Raw genomic sequence first — 19,090 nt, forward strand, 5'->3', positions numbered from 1 at the left:
AAATGAACAGCTTTGTTCACCATCTTATTCACAGGCCCTGGCACATAATAGGTCCTCAGTAAGTGTTGAATAAATGGGTGCGACTCTGTTGTTGTTGTTACTGTTGAATAAACAGGTGTAACACTGTTGTTGCTGCTGCTTTAAAGATTTTGGATGTAAGAAAGGTGAAAATTATTAGCCAAAATGAAGTAGGTGATTACCTGGAGATTTGATTTAGTTATGCTATCTACTAGTGAATATTGAGAGTTGCATTTAAGTATTTTAAACATTTTTTAGCTCCCACATGATTAGGGTTTTTAAGTTAAATACTTCCAACATACAAATGAATAAATATAACACACATGGTATAAAAATAATAAATACTCATATCTATTATCCATCATTTGAAATAGATCATTACAATTCCTTTGTGTGCCCTGCCCCAATCTTGTCCCTTTACCTCTTCCCTAAGGGTAAGCATTATTCTAAATGTGTGCTTATCATTCTCTTGCCTCTCTCTTTCAGTTTTATTACATATATGTGTATTCTCCAGATAATTAGGATTTATGTTTTTGAGTTTCATATAAATTATATCATTCTGTATATTACAGTTTTCACTCAGTATTAGTTTTTGAGATCCATCTATGTCCTACATGTAACTGCAGTTTATAGTTTATTCTTTTTATTTTTGTATGGCATTCCATTGCATGACCATATCTCCGTTTATCCACTCTTCTATCAATGGACATTTGGGCTTTTTACAGTTTTGATAATTCATATTCTACTACTATGAACATTGTGATACATATTTCCCAGTGTACATGTATATGTGTTTTTCTAAAATAAATACGAAGGAGTAGAATACCTGGGCCATAGACATGTACATTTTCAACTTTACAGATAATGTCAAATTTGTTTTCCAAGATATTTGTATTTATAATTTCATTGACAGTATAGGAAACTTCCCAGTGCTTCACAGCCTCTTTAACATTTGCTGTTGTCTTTTGCATTTTTCTCAATATGATGGTTGTGGATGGTATCTCATTGTGGTGGTTTTAATTTACATTTCCCTGATTTGTCATAAGGGTTGAACTCTTTCCATGGGTTTACTAGCCATTTGTATTCCCTTTTCTGTGAAATATCTGTTCGTGTCTTCTGCTCATTTTTTTAATCAGTTTAAAGGCATTATTTATTCTAGATACTAATCCATTGTGCAAATATCTTTCCCAGTTGTGGCTTACCTTTTCACTTTTTTTTAAAAGTGCAGGGATAATGCTGAAAGGAATGACAAGGCTTATCTCCAGGGTCCATAAGGTGAGTCCTGACTGACCTAAGTGCTTTGTGTAAACTGTCTTTAGGTGGATTTCTTTTCTGGATTGATTGTATCCAGAATAAAATGCTCTGGAGAACTTCAGCTGACTAGTTTTGCTCAAAAGAACAGTCACAATTCCATTTCTCTGCCCATACACTTCACTCCCAACTGCCCTAAAAATCCAATAACAGGTGTTAGTAGAATAGTTGCACTTGGGAATTTACCCTATCATAGGAGAACTAACATTTTTTAAAGGAGATAAATAAGCTTAAGTGCAGTTATCTTTATTAACTTTTATTATTCTCCAGTTGGGTCAATGATTATCATCCCTTCATAAAGTATTTAAAAAAAAATAAGTTGCCGATTTCTGATAGTTGATTAAAATAATAAAATCATATGTAAGAAAGACTATTCTGTTGCTTTACTTCATTCTCTCATTTATTTAGCAAATAGTTTTTCAGTACCTTCCTTATGGCAGATACTCAGGACTCTAAGATGACTCATTTCACTAATAATGGTTACTATTTGGTGTTTTTGATGTTGTTTTTTAAATTAACTTATTTATTTTTGGCTGTGTTGGGTCTTTGTTGCTGTGCACGGGCTTTCTCTAGTTGCGGCGAGCAGGCGCTACTCTTCCTTGCAGTGCGTGGGCTTGTCGCGGAGCACGGGCTCTAGGCACGCGGGCTTCAGTAGTTGTGGCACACGGGCTCAGTACTTGTGGCTCACGGGCTCTAGAGCATGGGCTCAGTAGTTGTGGTGCACAGGCTTAGTTGCTCTGCAGCATGTGGGATCTTCCTGGAGCAGGGCTCGAACCTGTGTCCCCTGCATTGGCAGACGGATTCTTAACCACTGTGCCACCAGGGAAGTCCCAGTGGTTACTATTTTTTGGGCATTCGTTATGTGCCAGGCACTGTGCTAAGTGCTTTATTTCTCTTAATCTTCATGATCAACCCCTGAGGTAGGTAATATCTTTGTTTCACAGATGCAGAAATTTAGGATTAGAAAGGCTAAGTAACTTGCCTGAGGTAACACGCTGTGAAGTTGTCTAACCCAGACTAGATACCAGGTCTGTCTGACTTCAAAGCCTGTGGCCTTAACCACTGTGCTGTATTGCATTTTATGGTCCATGTTTTCTTCAGGACCTCGAAGTCCAGTAGTGGGATCATGAATAAATGATTGTCATAGCATGGTGAAGCACCTAACCTGGATTAGTAGGGTCCAGAGGAAATTCTCCCAGAGTTATATCTTAAAGGATGAGAACTGAGCTGGAAGGTCTTAGTCACTTCCATCTGATCATTTAATTACAGATTAGATTTCCTTAAAAAGAAGCCCTTCTTCTTACAGGATTCACCTTTTTTCCAGGGATTCATGACAAACCTATGTACATAAAATAACCCATTTTTATAAAACAATATGAAAAAGCAAAGATCAACAAAGGGATGGATTTTGGCCCCAACTTATTATATTAAAAGGCTACAATTTCTTCTTCCTTTATAGCAGACAAGAAAGACCTGAGTCCAAAGTATAGAGGAATGTCAGTGAGAAGATTTTATGCTTTTTGTAGATTAGTTTAGAGTAACCTCCTTTATAGGCTCGTGAATGCCCTTCTTTCAAGAACTGCATGATTTTCATTCTGGAACGGTGCACAGGCAGTTGTACATATGGTTGTTTTCCCTGGAGACAAGAGACTAGCTGGGTGATGCCATATATAACACGAAGAAGTAAGGAATCCATTTTGCTAGCTTTTAATTTGCTGCAAAAAACATTTAACTAAAAAGTCATAGGTTTCTTGTAGAAATAGCACCACCTTGTGGTCCTTGAATATCTTTAATTTTCCACTTGACTGCTACTTTATTTAGAGACATGATGCTTTCTCTCCCGTAGAATTGAGAACATTGTAGGGTGTATAGTTCAGATCCTATGGAGGTAACAGGCCTTGAATTCTCATTGGCTTAACTCAGCACATGATATTGTTTGTGTTGTGTGTATATGTTTTGTTTTGCTCTTGATGTTGCTGTATTTCCAAAATGGTTTACAGGGAGGGAATTCCTTTTCGGTCCAGTGGTTAAGAATCTGCACTTCCACTGCAGGAGGCACGGGTTCGATCCCTGATCAGGGAACTAAGATCTCAGGTGCTGTGCAGTGCTGCCAAAAAAAATGGTTTACAGGCAAATATGGGAGGGGATAGACATAGGGATGCAGTTTTGTCATCTTGGGATGCCATCTCAGCATGTAGGTTTTAAGGTTGCCACAGCAGGAGAAAAAAGAGAATTTATACCCACTCTTAACTGGCTCTGACTAGAATTGACCCAAGTTATTTCTGTTGATAGCTCATTAGCCAGAACTAATCATGTGACCCCAATCTTTCTGCAAGGGAGGCTGGAGGTATAGAGTACATGTGATAAACATTGGTGCCTCTGCATTCGCAGACAATGTTGGAGCAACTGTATTACTTTACCCTATTACTTTACATTAAATATTGCAAATTCTGGTTCAGAGGTTTACATGTGCAGTTCACTGAGTGGCAGTGTAGTGCAGTTTACTCTCACTTAGCTGGATGCTTTACAAACTCCCCCATCTCATCATGTCTCTAAGAAAGATTTTTTTATTCCAGGGCACAAGTATGAAGTATTTGTGGTACATGGGGTACTTGGAGAAGGAGATACAAAAATGAATAAAACCTGATCCCTTCTCTTTCAAGTGTGTGTGGCCTAAAATGGGAGACAAACTTGTGTGTAAGATAACATGATGCAATAAAAAGGATAAAGATTTTGGAGTCAGACAAACTTCGATTTGAATTCTGGTTTCATCACCTACCAACTCTGTGACTTTAGACAAAGTTATTTAACTTCCCTGAACTTTGATTTCCCTCATAAGAAAACAGCATAATATTCTACCTATCTTCTAGGATTCTTGGCTCAAAAATAATGTGTGTATAACACTCTGTTGCCTAGCATTTTATAGGTACTCAGTTAACAAAAGCCATGAATGTAGTTCAAGGCAGAGTAAAAATGCATACAATACAAAGAAAGTGCTATCTATAGAGAGGGAAAGATAATTGCTTTTGCCTGGAGGTGTCTGGCAAATCCTCACAGAGGATATGACATTTGAGGTGAGTCTTAAATGATGAGTAAGATTTAAATAGGGAGAGAGGGAAGCTGAAGTAGAATGAGCAGAAATATAAAGGCATGAAAGTGAATAACATGTTTTAGCATGGTTGGCTGGCTGGAGTATAGAGTTTATAAAGGAGTGGGACTAGAAAAGTAGGTTGAACTTATAGCAGTGGCCTTAATTATCATGCTAAGGACTTTGAGACTTATTTTGACATTAATAGGGAACCATCCAAACTTTTTGATTAGCTGAAGGTTAAACCTATTTGGGAGGACAAATCTTCTGGACCGTGGAAGATGAAGAGTCAAAGATTTAAAGATACCAGTTAAAAAGTTGTCAGGGAGTCAAAGGTCTTGTTAAATGGGTATAAGTGTTATGAGAGGTAGTACAAAAATAATATACATTTTCTGGACTCATGAAGCTGCTTGGTGAGACTAAATATAAATACAGGCAGCTTTCATGCTATCTATTGACCTAGCGAGCAGCTCCCTTTCTACAGCCATCTCTCACAACCCTGTTTTCCTCATTCTACTGGATTCATACTCTAATCTTTCTCTTGTAACTGGCATCTTTTCACTTATACACAAGGCCTGTTATCCTTAAACTCAGCTTGGGAGTTCTCCAGTTAGCATTTTCTCAGATTTATCTCCTGAAATCTCATCCTCTTCCCCAAACCTTTCCCAGTTCTGAGGTTTCCATGTGCAGTTCACTGACTTGCCTGTAGAGCAGTTTATTCACTTAGCTGGATGCTTTACTCACTCCCTCATTACACGTCCTTAATGAAAGATTCTTTATTTCAGGGCACAGCTAGCAAGAAAATTGTTGCAAGGAGTGTAATTATACCTATCAAATAGGAACATTGCACTAATCCCCTAATAACTGAGGTGACTAGGATTACTAGACAGCTGGGAATTGTACAGTACTGGCCACCATTCATCACTGTAGGCAAGAGCATTAAATGAAGTTTCCTGAGTTAGGTTGTTAATGGCTGAGCTGTGCTCCTGAACAATCTCTAACGGAATTGTTTCCATATGGGACAGAGCCCAGACATAGCAACACAAGCTGGAACAGATTCAGAGTATGAATAATGTGATTGGACTTAGAGAATTATAAATAATAACAAGGATCTGTTTTACATAAAACTAAAATGCATGTTAGTGATATTTTTCCCTGTTGCAGATATGGCTTAAAACCTCAGTGTTGTAGCAAGCATAAAAAGCCTATTAATTGTAAAACACTAAAATGGTTTCTTTTATAGTTGGACCCTGGACGTTTTTTGCACATAGGGACCCAGGCACCCCAGTGCCTTGCTGCTCACCTGGATAACCAGGTTGCAATTGAGAGTCCCAGAGCTATTTCCCGCACCAGTGAGAATGATCCGGTGAGTTGCTAATGTGTATATGGGTTTTTTTCAGGACTTATAATTTGTTTTGCCATCATTTGACACATAAGAAAAACTGAAACTGAAAGAAGCTAAGCAGATTTTTACATATAGTCAGACAGTACCTGAGACAGCATTCTGGAACCCTGATCTTCCCCATCCCTATCTGATACCATGGTAACATAGCTCAGACAGGTCAGTCCATATCTGTTTTGGTTTAATTCCTACCATTGAACTCACTTTGTGCCAAGGGTTTTGTTGGGTATAGAGTTAGGTACCTAGTAAATACTTAACTACTCAATTCCTTAGAAGTTAAATTTAGTAGTTTTTATTGATCTTAGTGTATGATGGGTTGGCAAACTTTTCCTACAGGAACCATATAGTAAATATTTTAGGCATATGAGCCAAAGTGATCTCTATCACAACTACTTAGCTCTGCCATAAACAAATGGGCCTGGCTGTGTTCCAGTAAAACTTTATTTACAAAAATGGGTAGCCAGCCATAGTTTACCAACCCTGGTACGGAGAATCCTAACGAAATCAACTTACTTGCCTGGGACCACATAGTTTTCCTAATAACCAATCTGGTACTATCTTCCACCTTTCTAAGTGGATTTCCTAGTGTCTGGAGAGGGAACTAACTTGATTTGTTGACAAGAGCAGCATTTAAAGTGAAGTTTATCGGCAGAAACCAGGATTCCAGCAGTATCCAGTGTTGCATTTTCTATTTCAGGTCCCATTAGGCTAAATGCTGATTTCTCCTTCCTCAGTATTATTGTTGCCTCTTATAAATGAAATTAGTTGTATGGTCTGTGCTTAAATGTGAAGGGAACCAATAGCTTTTCTCTCCCTTTTTGTCCCTACCCCTGCCCTCTGAGTTGCCCCATCTTAACATATGCTGTGCTTGTGGAAGGGAAAAAAATAACTCATTACCCAAAACGCCATCTCAGCAGGGTGTGTTTTATTTATGTCTCTAGCGTTCATCTACTTTCACAAGCACAAAATGAAATAGAATAAGTGAATGAAGTCATTGAATTGCCTTTCAGCTTTTCCCTGTAATTGTAGTCCCTTTATCTGCCAGTTCCTCCGAGGTTTCTATGGCAACAGTGGCATGCAGATGATCTTGTCACGTGACTGGATCATCTCTATGCACAGCACAGAAGAATCCAGATGGCAAGAATTGTCTCTGCTCCTTCCACATCTAGGGTTTATGTTGCCGAGCAACTGGCTTCATCATTCAGGCCAACATCAGCTTTATATATACACTGTGGATTTGGGGACAACAGTGAGCATTTTTTGTCTAAGAAATGAAAGAATATCTTTTCCAGCTCTGAGAGAGAAGTGTTTCCTCACTACAGTCTAGAAGGCCCTTGACACTTTTTCAAAGTCTTTGTCACTCTATCCATTATACCTGTTTGCATTTTTATTTCCTAGGCCAAGCATGGGGAGCAGCATGAGGGTCAGCACTACAACATATCCTTCCAAGATCTGAAGACTGTATTCCCCCATGGCCTGCCTCCTCGCTTTGTAATGCAGGTGCTCAAAACAGGGGAGGGAATTGGAGGGAGCTTATAACACAAGCTGTTGATAGCAGAGGGGTGGAATTAAATGAGTAGAAAACTATAAAAGATTTAATTTGAATCTTAAAAACAAAACAGATAAATGAGCTATTGATTATCTTTTGTGAATAGTGCTGTTGTTATAATTACTTTAAGCAAATGCTTATCTGCAGTTAACCTCTTTAAATCCTTTTTGGAGCCAGGCAAAATATTCTTAAGTAAATAAATAATATTCCACTCTTTTCCTTGTGTTACCCAACAGATTTCTAGAAACTTTAGATGTCAAATAATTGTTAAAAATGAATTTAATATTTGCCTTAGCAAAATATCATGAAAATAGTTTATATGTGTGGAAAAGCGAAAACATAATATATTTTTGAGCCAAATAGAAATGATATTTGGATTAGATGCATCATTCATTGTTCTTCTTCAGTCTCATGGGTTTTCAGAAAATGTAGTTTTGTGGTCATAAATTCAACCCAAAGAATGTAATCTTGGGTTGCTTTATAGCCATTGAAAGAATTCATAGTTAACTGCAAGCAGAGTTTATTGGCAAAATTTGTTCTTTTTTTTTTTAACACTTTTAATAAACATTTATTTATTTATTTATTTATTTATTTGGCTGTGCCAGGTCTTAGTTGTGTCATGCAGACTCTTAGTTGTGGCATGCATGCAGGATCTAGTTCCCCGACCAGGGATCGTACCCAGGCCCCCTGCATTGGGAGCATGGAGTCTTACCCACTAGACCACCAGGGAAGTCCCTGGGGAAATTGGTTCTTTTGGCTAATTCCTGCTCAATTAGTTTCAGCCTCAGAAATTATTCCTTCTTATTGAAATATCAAACTTGACTGTGCAGGTGATTTTTAGCTTAGAAACCAGAGGATGTCATTTCTTCAATGTGTTTTATTTCAAGAAATTAGATGAGACACCAGTAAAGGGGCTAATTCTAGGCCATAGACAGCTTGTCATCAAAAATTTTGTTAAGTTTGGAAATAGGACACGGTCAGAAGAAATCATCACTTTAAACTGTCCCAAGACATTCATAGTACAATCTCTAACATGGTTCTGAGGGCCTAACTTTAACTATTGCAGGTTGCTTTCAGAATGGTTAACCACCAGTGCTTTGGAGGGAATTACTCATACATTCTTTCCATAACTTCCATTTATGTAAAGGCCAACTCCCTCACCATTGTTTGTGTATTTTAGTACTGTCATATTGCCTAATACAGCATTTCTGTTTTAATATCTGTATCATGTTTTTGAAGGTTTCACTTTCTATTAAGTTTGAACTTACCTGTCAAAGTTCTTCTCCAATTCAATTGTTTGGTTAGGATTTCTTTAAAAAATACCAACACTGGGGCTTCCCTGGTGGCGCAGTGGTTGGGAGTCTGCCTGCCAATGCAGGGGACACGGGTTCGAGCCCTGGTCTGGGAAGATCCCACATGCCACGGAGCGACTAGGCCCGTGAGCCACAACTACTGAGCCTGCGCGTCTGGAGCCTGTGCTCCGCAACAAGAGAGGCCGCGACGGAGAGAGGCCCGCGCACCGCGATGAAGAGTGGCCCCCGCTCGCCGCAACTGGAGAGGGCCCTCGCACAGAGGCGAGGACCCAGCACAGCCAAAAATAAATATAAATTAATTAATTAATTAAAGAAACGTTTAAAAAAAAAATACTTAAAAAAAAAAAATACCAACACTGTCTTAATCCTTATCTGATATACTTGTGAGTAGTATTTGTTAGGCATTTATTCTTATCAGTAGACATTATTAAATACTTTATTTGCAAATCATTTTCATACATATCACTGCTTCCCAAATTTTTCCACCAAATTATTCCTGGTGGCAAAAAGGGAATGAATTTTGTGTGTCAGTTCTCTGGTGTATCCGTATACTGGTGGTGTCAGGTATGGCCTCATAGCTGTGGGGCAGTTGGTCGCACCTGCTCCTGAGCTGGTATGTATATAAGTTCTAGAGAGAAGTCTAGGTGGTTACAGTAATAAGAATTAGCTAAAGGGACTTCCCAGGTGGTCCAGTGGTTAAGAACCTGCCTTCCAATGCAGGGAACGCGGGGAACTAAGATCCCACATGCCATGGGGCAACTAAGCCCACGCGTCGCAACTACTGAGCCTCTGCCCCACAACTAGAGAGCCCACATGCCGCAAGTACAGAGCCCAAGCACTCTGGAGCCCACGAGCCACAACTAGAGAGAAGCCTGCGTGCCGCAACGAAAGATCCTGCATGCCGCAACTAAGACTCAGTGCAACCAAAAATAAATAAATTAATTAAATTTAATTTAAAAAAAGAATTAGCTAAAAATAAATTTAAAAGAATTAACATTTATTTGATGCTTACCATGTGTCAGATGCTTTGTTAAGCATTTTACATGCTTTTAATATTTATATCAACCTTAAGTAGTTTACATAGTTATGTCTGGATTATTTGTAAATTTCAATTAACTGATATAATATCTGTGCTTCATTTACAGAAATAATCAAAAGTTGACTGTTATACACTTGGTGCGGGATAATGTGTTTTAATTCTTAGCTAAATTACATGGCTAAATTTTCAAATTCAATACCAACCTTTCCTAACTGAATAAATGAAAAATAGGCAATTTGATGCTATGGTTGCTATGTTGGACTCAGTGTATATTACCAAGAACAGGCTAGAAGTTCCACACCCCACCCTCTCCTTCCTCTTTCCCTGTTTTGTTAGGTGAAGACATTCAATGAAGCTTGCCTGATGGTAAGGAGACCAGCCCTAGAGCTTCTGCATTACCTGAAAAACACCAATTTTGCTCATCCAGCTGTACGATACGTTTTCTGTATCCTTTCCTGCTTGCCTGGGCTATCTGAGCCAATGCTTTCCTCCCTCAAATGTGGGAAAAGAAGAAATGCTTTATTTGTTGACAGTCGAAGTGTTCCTTTTGGTGGTGTTTTCTTTTTCTTTTTTTTTTTTTAATTAAGAAAATACCTTTATTTTTAGCCAGAAGGGGTTAAGTCAGAATTGACACTCCTGTAATAAGAGTGCATGAAAATTCTAATATTTTGAAAATTGACAAAATTTATTTTCCTCAGGAACTTGTTTCTTTTACTCCTTGCTCTAATTGGAGATTTTTGCAGTCCTAAATTTAAAAGATGTAAGTAATCTATTTTAGTGGTACTGTCAAAACAGCTTTTTTTAAAAGAATTAGGTGTGAACATATTAAATAGCCTATTAACATACTCCAACTTTTGGTGGCTCATCTCTAAAATGACCCAATTCTTCATCTCATGTTGTGCTTCTCCTGTTTTAGTTTATCACTTAAGATGCTTCATTTGCAGTTGAGTAAGAAGAAAGTCCAACTCAAAATGGCTTACGTAATAAATGATTTTTGCCTAAGGAACAGGAACATCAGGTTTAGGCTCAGGTTTGGTTATTTCAGCAGTTCATTGAGGTCATCAAGAACTCAGATTCCAGGACTTCCCTGGTGGTCCTGCGGGTAAGACTCTGCTCTCCCAATGAGGGGGTCCTGGGCTCGATCCCCAGTCGGGGAACCAGACCCCGCAGGCATGCCAAAACTAAAGACCCCGCACGCTGCAACCAGGACCAGGCGCAGCCAAAACAAACAAATAAATATTCTTTTAAAAAAGAGAGAACTCAGATTCCTTTAATCTTTCTGCTGTCATCCTCACCGTATTAGGTTTTGTCTCCAGGTTGATTTCTTCATGTAGACAAAATGGTTGCAGCAACTCCAAACATCTCATCTTCACAGAGCCATGTCCAAAGGCCAGAAAAGTAAACATTCCTTTCTTGCATTCTTTTTTTTTAAAACAAAGAAAAATTTCCCAGAAGCTTCCATCAGACATTCCCTCATTTCATATTGCCCAGAATTACGTCACACATCCATTCCTAAATCAATTCCTGGTGAGAAAAATGAAACTACTATTCCTTTCTCTTTTTTTATAAATTTATTATTTTTAAAAATATTTATTTATTTATTTATTTGGCTGTGACAGGTCCTAGCTGCAGCACACGTGATCTTTTTTGCAGCATGCAAGATCTTCAGTTCTGGCATGCGGGATCTTTTAGTTGCGGCATGCGGGATCTAGTTCCCCGACCAGGGATGGAACCCGGGGCCCCTGCGTTGGGAGCGCGGAGTCCCAACCGCTGGAAGGTGGTGTTTTCTTTAACAGCAAGTGCTTTAGATGGCGAGAAGGGAACAGGAAAAACCCTCAGTCTTTGCCATGTTATTCATTTCTGTGCAAAACAGGATTGGCTGATACTACATATTCCAGATGGTAAGAACTTCCCTCACTATGTTGGGGTTAGTTATTCTGTTACTGTGGTAACATTGTGGCTTCAATTTTCTGACAGGGCTCTCACAACTAAGGGAGAGGTCTTTGCTCCGGGTACAGGCTGGTCTGAGTTGGTTTTGGAACCTTTTGATAATTAGAACGAAGTATTTTTTGGCACAGCAATCCTCACTTTGATAGGTAATGCCCAAGAGCATAAACTCCCACCTTAGTGTTCACCACAAGCTTTATTGCCATCAGCCAACAACTTTGAGTACCCACAGAGCCTTTGACATGGTACTGTTTGTCAGCATTCTAGGTTGTCAGCATGGATCTTAAAAACTTAAAACTCTCATACTTCGCATATATCCCTCCTTGTTTTGTTCAGTGTTGTTTGCATCCACATTTTCTGTCTTTAAAAACTGCCAGGAAGCTGAGGTGACCTTTGATCCATTTATTTGTGTATCGTGTGTAATGATAATATTTAATCTAAGATGGACCAGACCAAAAAGTAAACCTCTGAAGCAAGAAGGCTTTAAGAAATATATGTGGGGGGCTTCCCTGGTGGCGCAGTGGTTGAGAATCTGCCTGCCAATGCAGGGGACACGGGTTCGAGCCCTGGTCTGGGAAGATCCCACATGCCGCGGAGCAACTGGGCCCGTGAGCCACAACTACTGAGCCTGAGCGTCTGGAGCCTGTGCTCCGCAACAAGAGAGGCCGCGATAGTGAGAGGCCCGCGCACCGCGATGAAGAGTGGCCCCCACTCGCCGCAACTGGAGAAAGCCCTCACACAGAAACGAAGACCCAACACAGCCAAAAATAAAAATAATAAATAAATAATAAATAAAAAATTAAAAAAAAAAAAAAAAAAAAAAAAAAAAAATATGTGGGAAACTAAAGTCATCTTCCATAACTTAAAGAAGCATAGAGTATTTTGAGTTGAATACAGTCAGTTCTTGCCTAGTTTGTTTTCTTTTGCCTTTTGATTAGCTCATCTTTGGGTGAAAAACTGCCGGGATCTTCTGCAGTCCACCTACAACAAACAGCGCTTTGATCAACCTTTAGAGGCTTCAACCTGGCTGAAGAATTTCAAAACTGCAAATGAGCATTTCTTGAGTCAGGTGACTAGACTCCCAGAAGTTTGGTGCTCTACAGTCTTTTAAGATTTTTATCTTCTTTGTGCCCTGAGTACCAGTAGACTATGGAGAACTAATATTGTAGTTGGGATAACTATACCATTTTGTATTTCTTTCATACATTTTATTCACAGTGAGTTCACACGCTGAAACTCATTTATCCATGTAAAATAAAGAGGCAGCAGTAAGCTGGTCACATCTGGTGGGTAGCAAAGTGAAGTCCAGATTGCTTCATTGACTTTTCCAAGGTGACAGCCTAAAATCCTCTAACACACATTTCAACTACATAATTTTCTCCAGATTAGATCTTTTAGGTACCAGAAACATATTCGTAAAATTATTCTCTAGTGATTCTTGCATACAGTCTCTAGGCCAGGGATTTTCAACTCTGGATATAAGTTAGAATCACCTAGGAGCTTGTTAAAAATGCAGGTGCCAAGGCTTCATCCTGGGCCTTTTTAGTCAGAATCCCTTACTATTTTGTGTGTGTTTCTTTAAGCTCCAGGCAGAAATGGGCTAGAAAGCATTCACTTCCCTGCTGAGCTCTCTTACAAGGCTTGAAAAATAGATGAAAATAGACTCCTAATAACCTTAGCCTCCTACCCTACCTTCTTAGCTAGGGATGGGTTTATCCTTAGGCTAAGTGGCCTTTTTTGGTCTTTGTTTTATTTTTAGATAAAAGTTCAAGAGAAGTATGTCTGGAATAAGCGAGAAAGCACTGAGAAAGGCAGTCCTCTGGGAGAAGTAGTTGAACAGGTATAAAAAAAGACACTGAACGTGTACTATGTCTAACCAGAGACAGCCTCTTGTAGGACTGCAAGCCACTGTCTCTCTTTCCCTACAGGGCATAATGCGGGTGAGGAATGCCACAGATGCAGCTGGGATTGTGCTCAAAGAGCTAAAGAGGCAAAGTTCTTTGGGTATTTTTCGCCTCCTGGTGGCAGTGGATGGAGTCAATGCTCTCTGGGGAAGGACCACACTGAAAAGAGAAGATAAAAGCCCGGTAGGAAAACTGAGTTTCTCTATTTTGGTTTCTCTGATTTCAGAAACCATCATATACGTAGGCTGGGACATAGCCTTCTAGACCATGCAGTATATTTTCTTGCCTTGGAATATTTGAAATAAGATGTATAGTGAAAACAGTATCAGAAGGAGAAGATGACGCCATATTCCATCATCCACTGGATACCAAGAGCATGACAACAAAAGCTGTGTTTTCTTTCTTCGTCAATTTTTTTCTTTCTATTCTCTTTTCAAAATGATGTTCTCTGGTCTAAGCAGAGACGATGATCAGAAGCATCAAGGAAGGGGGTGGGTTGGGGCAGTGGGTGTTTTCTCCCTTCGTAACTGTTTTTTAATCTCCAGAAGCATGGCAGTTTGAGGAGCAGTGGCCATGTAGCTTATTCCAGAGGTACCTTCAGGTACTGCGGTTATGTAGTAGTTGAGGATTCTTTTTTTTCTTTTTTTTTTTTTTGGCCTCACAGCACAGCTTGTGGGATCTTAGTTCCCTGACCAGGAATTGAACCCGGGCCCTCGGCAGTGAGAGCGCAAAGTCCTGACCAATGGACCTCCAGGGATTTCCCAGTTGAGGATTTTCTAGTTGTTGTCAGTGCAGATATCTCAGGGGAGCATCCGGGCAGAGCAAGTAATGTTCTCTTCTCTCCCTCTTTTCTCCCTTTCTCCTCCCTCTCACCTCTGTCTCACACATTGACCGATGTGCAGATTGCCCCAGAAGAACTAGCATTTATTTACAACCTGAGGAAAATGGTGAAAAATGATTGGGTGAGTGCATTTGATGCTTAACAGATTTCAGAAAGAAATGTATTTTCGTTTTAAAGATGTTCAACTGCCTCATTGCTAATACTTACCGGTCTCTAATTTTATGGACAGAAAGTTCTTATATCTTATTTAATTCTCATAACTGTACCAAGTTTTAGATCTATATATTTGGTTTCTTATCTTTCCACTTGACTGTAGTACGCTTATTCAAAACCATTTTTTTGAAATATTGGCATAATTTCACTTTGCTGCAGTTGTTCAAGGTGTTTTTATTTCTTATCAACTTTGGAAAGGATTTTGATAAATTTAAGATCATACAGCAATTTATTGTCAGAGTCAGATCGAGAATTAATAATCAATTTAGTTTCCATTTAACTGTGCTAGATCACACTGCAATACCACCATATGGCAAAAAAAAAAAAAAAAAAATCTGCAGATGATTAAAATGCATTTTTCTGTCTTTTTCAAATTCAGCTTTTTCTCCTTTCTTTCAGCAAGGAGGCGCCATTGTGTTGACTGTGAGCCAGACTGGGTCTCTCTTTAAGTCCCGGAAAGCCTATCTGCCCCAGGAGTTGCTGGGAAAGGTCAAATCACTGGAAAATTTGTTTACCCTTAGATAGTCATTCTGTCTAAATATACATACATATATATATATATATATTTTTTTTTTTGGACATAATTTCAGACTTGGAGAAAAATGGTATTCCTCTGTGACTTCAACTAGATTTCTAAAATCGTTAACACTTTACCATGTTTGCTTTACTCTTTCTCTCCGTCTTTTTTTTTTCCTGAATTATGTGACAGTAACCTGAGATACGATGCCCTCTTTTATCTCTAAATAATACATATTTCCTAAAATCAAAGATATTCTAATGTATAACCACAGCAGTTATCAAAATCAGAAAGTTAACATTGACTGTTACCTAATCTATAGAGTATATTCTGATTTTGCCAGTTATCCCAGTGTCCTTTACAGGAAAAGAAAGTCCTGGATAATGCACCGCACTCAACTGTCAAGTGTCTTTAGTCTCCTTTAATCTGGGACAGATCCTCAGTCTTTGTCTTTTATAACCTTAATATTTATATCTCTGTTTTTGAAGAGTACATGCTAGTTATCTTATGGGTTATTTTATGGGGTTGTCTGAGTTTTTTCCTGATCATATGTGATGTTAGAAGTTATATTGTGTCTTCTCAGTGCATAATATCAGAAAGCACATGGAACTTATTTCTCCTGTTACTGGCAATATAAACTTTGAACACTTAGTTAAGGTGCTCTCCACCTCATTTCTCCTCAGTAAAGTTACTCTTTTCCTTTTGTAATGAATAAGTATCTTGTGGAGATATACTTTGAGACTAGGTAAATATCCTTTTACTTCTCAGACTTCCCTTTACTAGTTTTAGTTTCCATCGGTGATTCTTCCCTAAATCAGTTATCATGATAATTGCAAGATGGATATTTTCTAGCTCCACCATAACTTCTAAATGTATCAGTTGGCCCTCTCTTATATTTAAGAATTTTCCTTTCTCCCTTATGTATTTATGTATTTGTTTCAACATAGACATGTGAATTCTTATTTAATGGGTTTAGAACCCATTAAATAATTACTCTCATTATTTATTTTGCTACTTAAGTTATCCCAGATTTGGCCAGTAGGAGCCCTTCAAGCTGGCTTCTATGTCCCTTTAACATGTCCCCATCATTTTTCTCCCTACCTTTCCTCCTCTGTCCCCATCATTTCTAAGCACTTCTTTATTTTTGGCACAACAATATGTTCCAGGGCTTCCCTGGTGGCACAGTGGTTAAGAATCCGCCTGCCAATGCAGGGGACACGGGTTCGAGCCCTGCTCCGGGAAGATCCCACATGCCACAGAGCAACTAAGCCCGTGCCACAACTACTGAGCCTGTGCTCTAGAGCCTGTGCTCCGCAACAAGAAAAGCCACCGCAGTGAGAAGCCCGCGCACTGCAACGAAGAACAGCCCCCGCTCACCGCAACTAGAGAAAGCCTGCGCGTGGCAACGAAGACCCAACACAGCCAAAAATAAATAAAGTTATTAAAAAAAAAAAAAAAAAAGAATATTTTCCAGACGACTCATCATGTACTTTCCATGCCCCAGCCCTAAAATCAGCCATTTCTTCAAGGAGCTTTGGTTCATTTTAGAGGAGAATGATATTTAGAAACCAAGACCTGAGTGCTAGGTATACTTACTGCTACTGGGATGTGGGTGTCACTTCTTCTAGGCCCTCCAGCAGAGTTAGTAAGTAGATACATGCACCATTCATATATACAAACATACATGTACATGTGCTATATGCATATATGTGTTTATATATACACATCCACACACATCTGTATCTGTTTCTCTATATTAAAAAACCATGAATCTGATACCTCTAGTTCCAGGCTAGCATCCCGGCATTCATTGTATCCTTCGCCCTTTCCATATTTGTAACCCTCTTCTCCAACGATAATCTTTCATTCACAGTGTATTTACATATTAGCTCAATCTTAGATTATAGTAAAAATAGTTTCAGAATTGCTAACCCTTGCCTCTAGATAAATAAGCTGCGAACTAGAGGGCAAATTTTTTTTTTTTTTTACTTCTGTTTTATTTAGGCTCAATATCTTTTAGAGCAGTTTTTATCTTTAGCCTAAGGGTCTTTCGTTCAAATATTCTGTTCAGAAGTTAGTTTGGGTTAGTTTCCCTCCTCCCTTCAGTGTTATGTTTGAACTTTGAAATACAGTTTGATTCATTTGTTTTAGTTTATATTCTATAATAGGATCTTTTCCCCCATCCTTGTCATTTTGTTTAATTTTTTTGAGTATGTGAACTATCAAAACTGTTGTTGACTATTGAAGTTAGAACTGTAAAAAAATTTAAACACGTATATGATTATGTGTCTACGCTCTCAGATAAGTGGCATTCCCCGTCCCCCTGCCCCTGCCGCCGCCCCTGGCCTCAAGCATTCTCTCTTTTTTAAGTATATTTGTGGCCATGTAGAGCAAGGGTAGCCAGCCCCAGAGAATGTGGAGTAGAGGAGAATAGAACAAAGTCAAAGACCTTATCCTCAAAGTGTTTAAATAAACACTGATTTGTCACTTAACGAATACTGTATCTTTATCCTTTTTCTTCTCCAGGAAGGATTTGACGCCCTGGATCCCTTTATTCCCATCCTGGTTTCCAACTATAACCCAAAGGAATTTGAAAGTTGTATTCACTATTATTTGGAGAACAATTGGCTTCAACATGAGAAAGGTCAGTTGCTTAGCTTTTTCCTCTCACAGAAGAATCCCACTGAGTCAGAGCCTTGATCTCTTCTTCCCTCAGCAGCAGCCTGTAATTTGTACTTCATCTTTTTCCCCTTTATCTTGACTTCTTTCTGGCTGATTAGATGGTACAGAAGGTGTGGGGTTGGTTAAAGTTTGATTTACAAGAGACATTATATCTCTCCCTAAAATTCTCACGTTAGTCTAGAATAAGATGCTCATGCTAACAGAGGAGGTGAGACCGAACCCAGCCACTGGCAGTTTCCAGGTGATTGGGTTGCTGCCACACTCTGACTGTCACATTTATTCATCATTCAACACACTTGGATTGAGAGGCTCATATGCTGGGACACCCCCAGAACAACTGATGCTGTGTGAGAGGCTACTCCAGCACCAAACCAAATCCTTGCTATACCTGTCCTAGTATTTGTAGATGAAAGTGTTCCAGCTGCTCATTTAACCCTTGCCCTCAGTGCTGGGTGGGTGTGGGTGTGTTGGGGGGCGGGGTGTAGAGGAAAAATAAAGGTGGTTCTGTCACTAGGTAATAGAGAATTAGCTGCAAATAGGTTATTAAAGGAATAGGGGGAAGAGTATAAAGCAGCTGCAGCATGATGAGTTAGGAGGCACAATGGGGAGATTTCTAAAAGGAGGTTTGAGAGATTTGGCAAAGTCCTTAAAGTCCAGAGGATAGTCTTGAAACAGAGGGAGAGATAGATGCTGGTTGGAGGAATAGAGACAGAAAAGGAAATTATGCATAGAAAAAATAATACTGGGGGGTGGAATAAAGGGCCTAGAAGTGAGGTTTTGGGAGTGCTAATTATATCAGAATGTAATCTGGATAACATAGCCTTTGACTACAGAATTTGCTAAGTAACACAATGCTACAGGAGAAAACTGCCAGTTATCTGTGTTTGACTCCATTTTAGCTCATACAGAAGAAGGGAAGAAGGAGCTGCTGTTCCTAAGTAATAGGAATCCCGGGCAGCTGGAGCGGCTCTGTGCCTACCTCTAAGCCATGGTCACAAGGTACGTGGAAGACAATGGACATTTCTTCTAATGGACCCAATCAGATGGGGGAGTCCTGCAGGACACAAGAAGAGCAGCCAGGCACGTGCACCTATGGGATCGGACAGGACTGCAGTCAGCTCCCAACCTTCGTTGCAGTGGGTTCCTTGTGATGTGACTGTGGTGGCAATAAGATGTCCTGAAACTAACATCAGTTTATTAGTTGTGGTTTTCACATTTTAAATAATCATGTAGCTTTTCCTAAAAAATTAAATTAAGTATCTTTCT

At 39.2% G+C, this 19,090-nt stretch overlaps 1 protein-coding gene across 4 annotated transcripts in view; it reads left to right on the plus strand.

Annotated features, from left to right (window-relative positions):
• DAP3 (death associated protein 3) overlaps positions 1-19,090 on the plus strand; it is a 28,472-nt gene extending 9,382 nt beyond the window's left edge. For 3 of the 4 annotated variants that reach the window (XM_036831385.1, XM_036831382.1, XM_036831398.1), the window contains exons 2-13: positions 1,242-1,293; positions 5,661-5,783; positions 7,218-7,319; positions 10,057-10,165; positions 11,529-11,621; positions 12,606-12,736; positions 13,427-13,507; positions 13,596-13,754; positions 14,474-14,533; positions 15,025-15,114; positions 17,669-17,786; positions 18,724-19,090. In XM_036831385.1, coding sequence (XP_036687280.1) covers positions 1,252-1,293; positions 5,661-5,783; positions 7,218-7,319; positions 10,057-10,165; positions 11,529-11,621; positions 12,606-12,736; positions 13,427-13,507; positions 13,596-13,754; positions 14,474-14,533; positions 15,025-15,114; positions 17,669-17,786; positions 18,724-18,809 — 1,194 coding nt within the window. In that variant the 5' untranslated portion in view covers positions 1,242-1,251 and the 3' untranslated portion in view covers positions 18,810-19,090. The remainder of the gene's footprint in view (positions 1-1,241; positions 1,294-5,660; positions 5,784-7,217; positions 7,320-10,056; positions 10,166-11,528; positions 11,622-12,605; positions 12,737-13,426; positions 13,508-13,595; positions 13,755-14,473; positions 14,534-15,024; positions 15,115-17,668; positions 17,787-18,723) is intronic. The other variant, XM_036831390.1, reaches the window with a different exon arrangement.

The sequence above is a fragment of the Balaenoptera musculus genome, chromosome 1 (assembly GCF_009873245.2).
Source record: "Balaenoptera musculus isolate JJ_BM4_2016_0621 chromosome 1, mBalMus1.pri.v3, whole genome shotgun sequence".
NCBI lineage: Eukaryota > Metazoa > Chordata > Mammalia > Artiodactyla > Balaenopteridae > Balaenoptera > Balaenoptera musculus.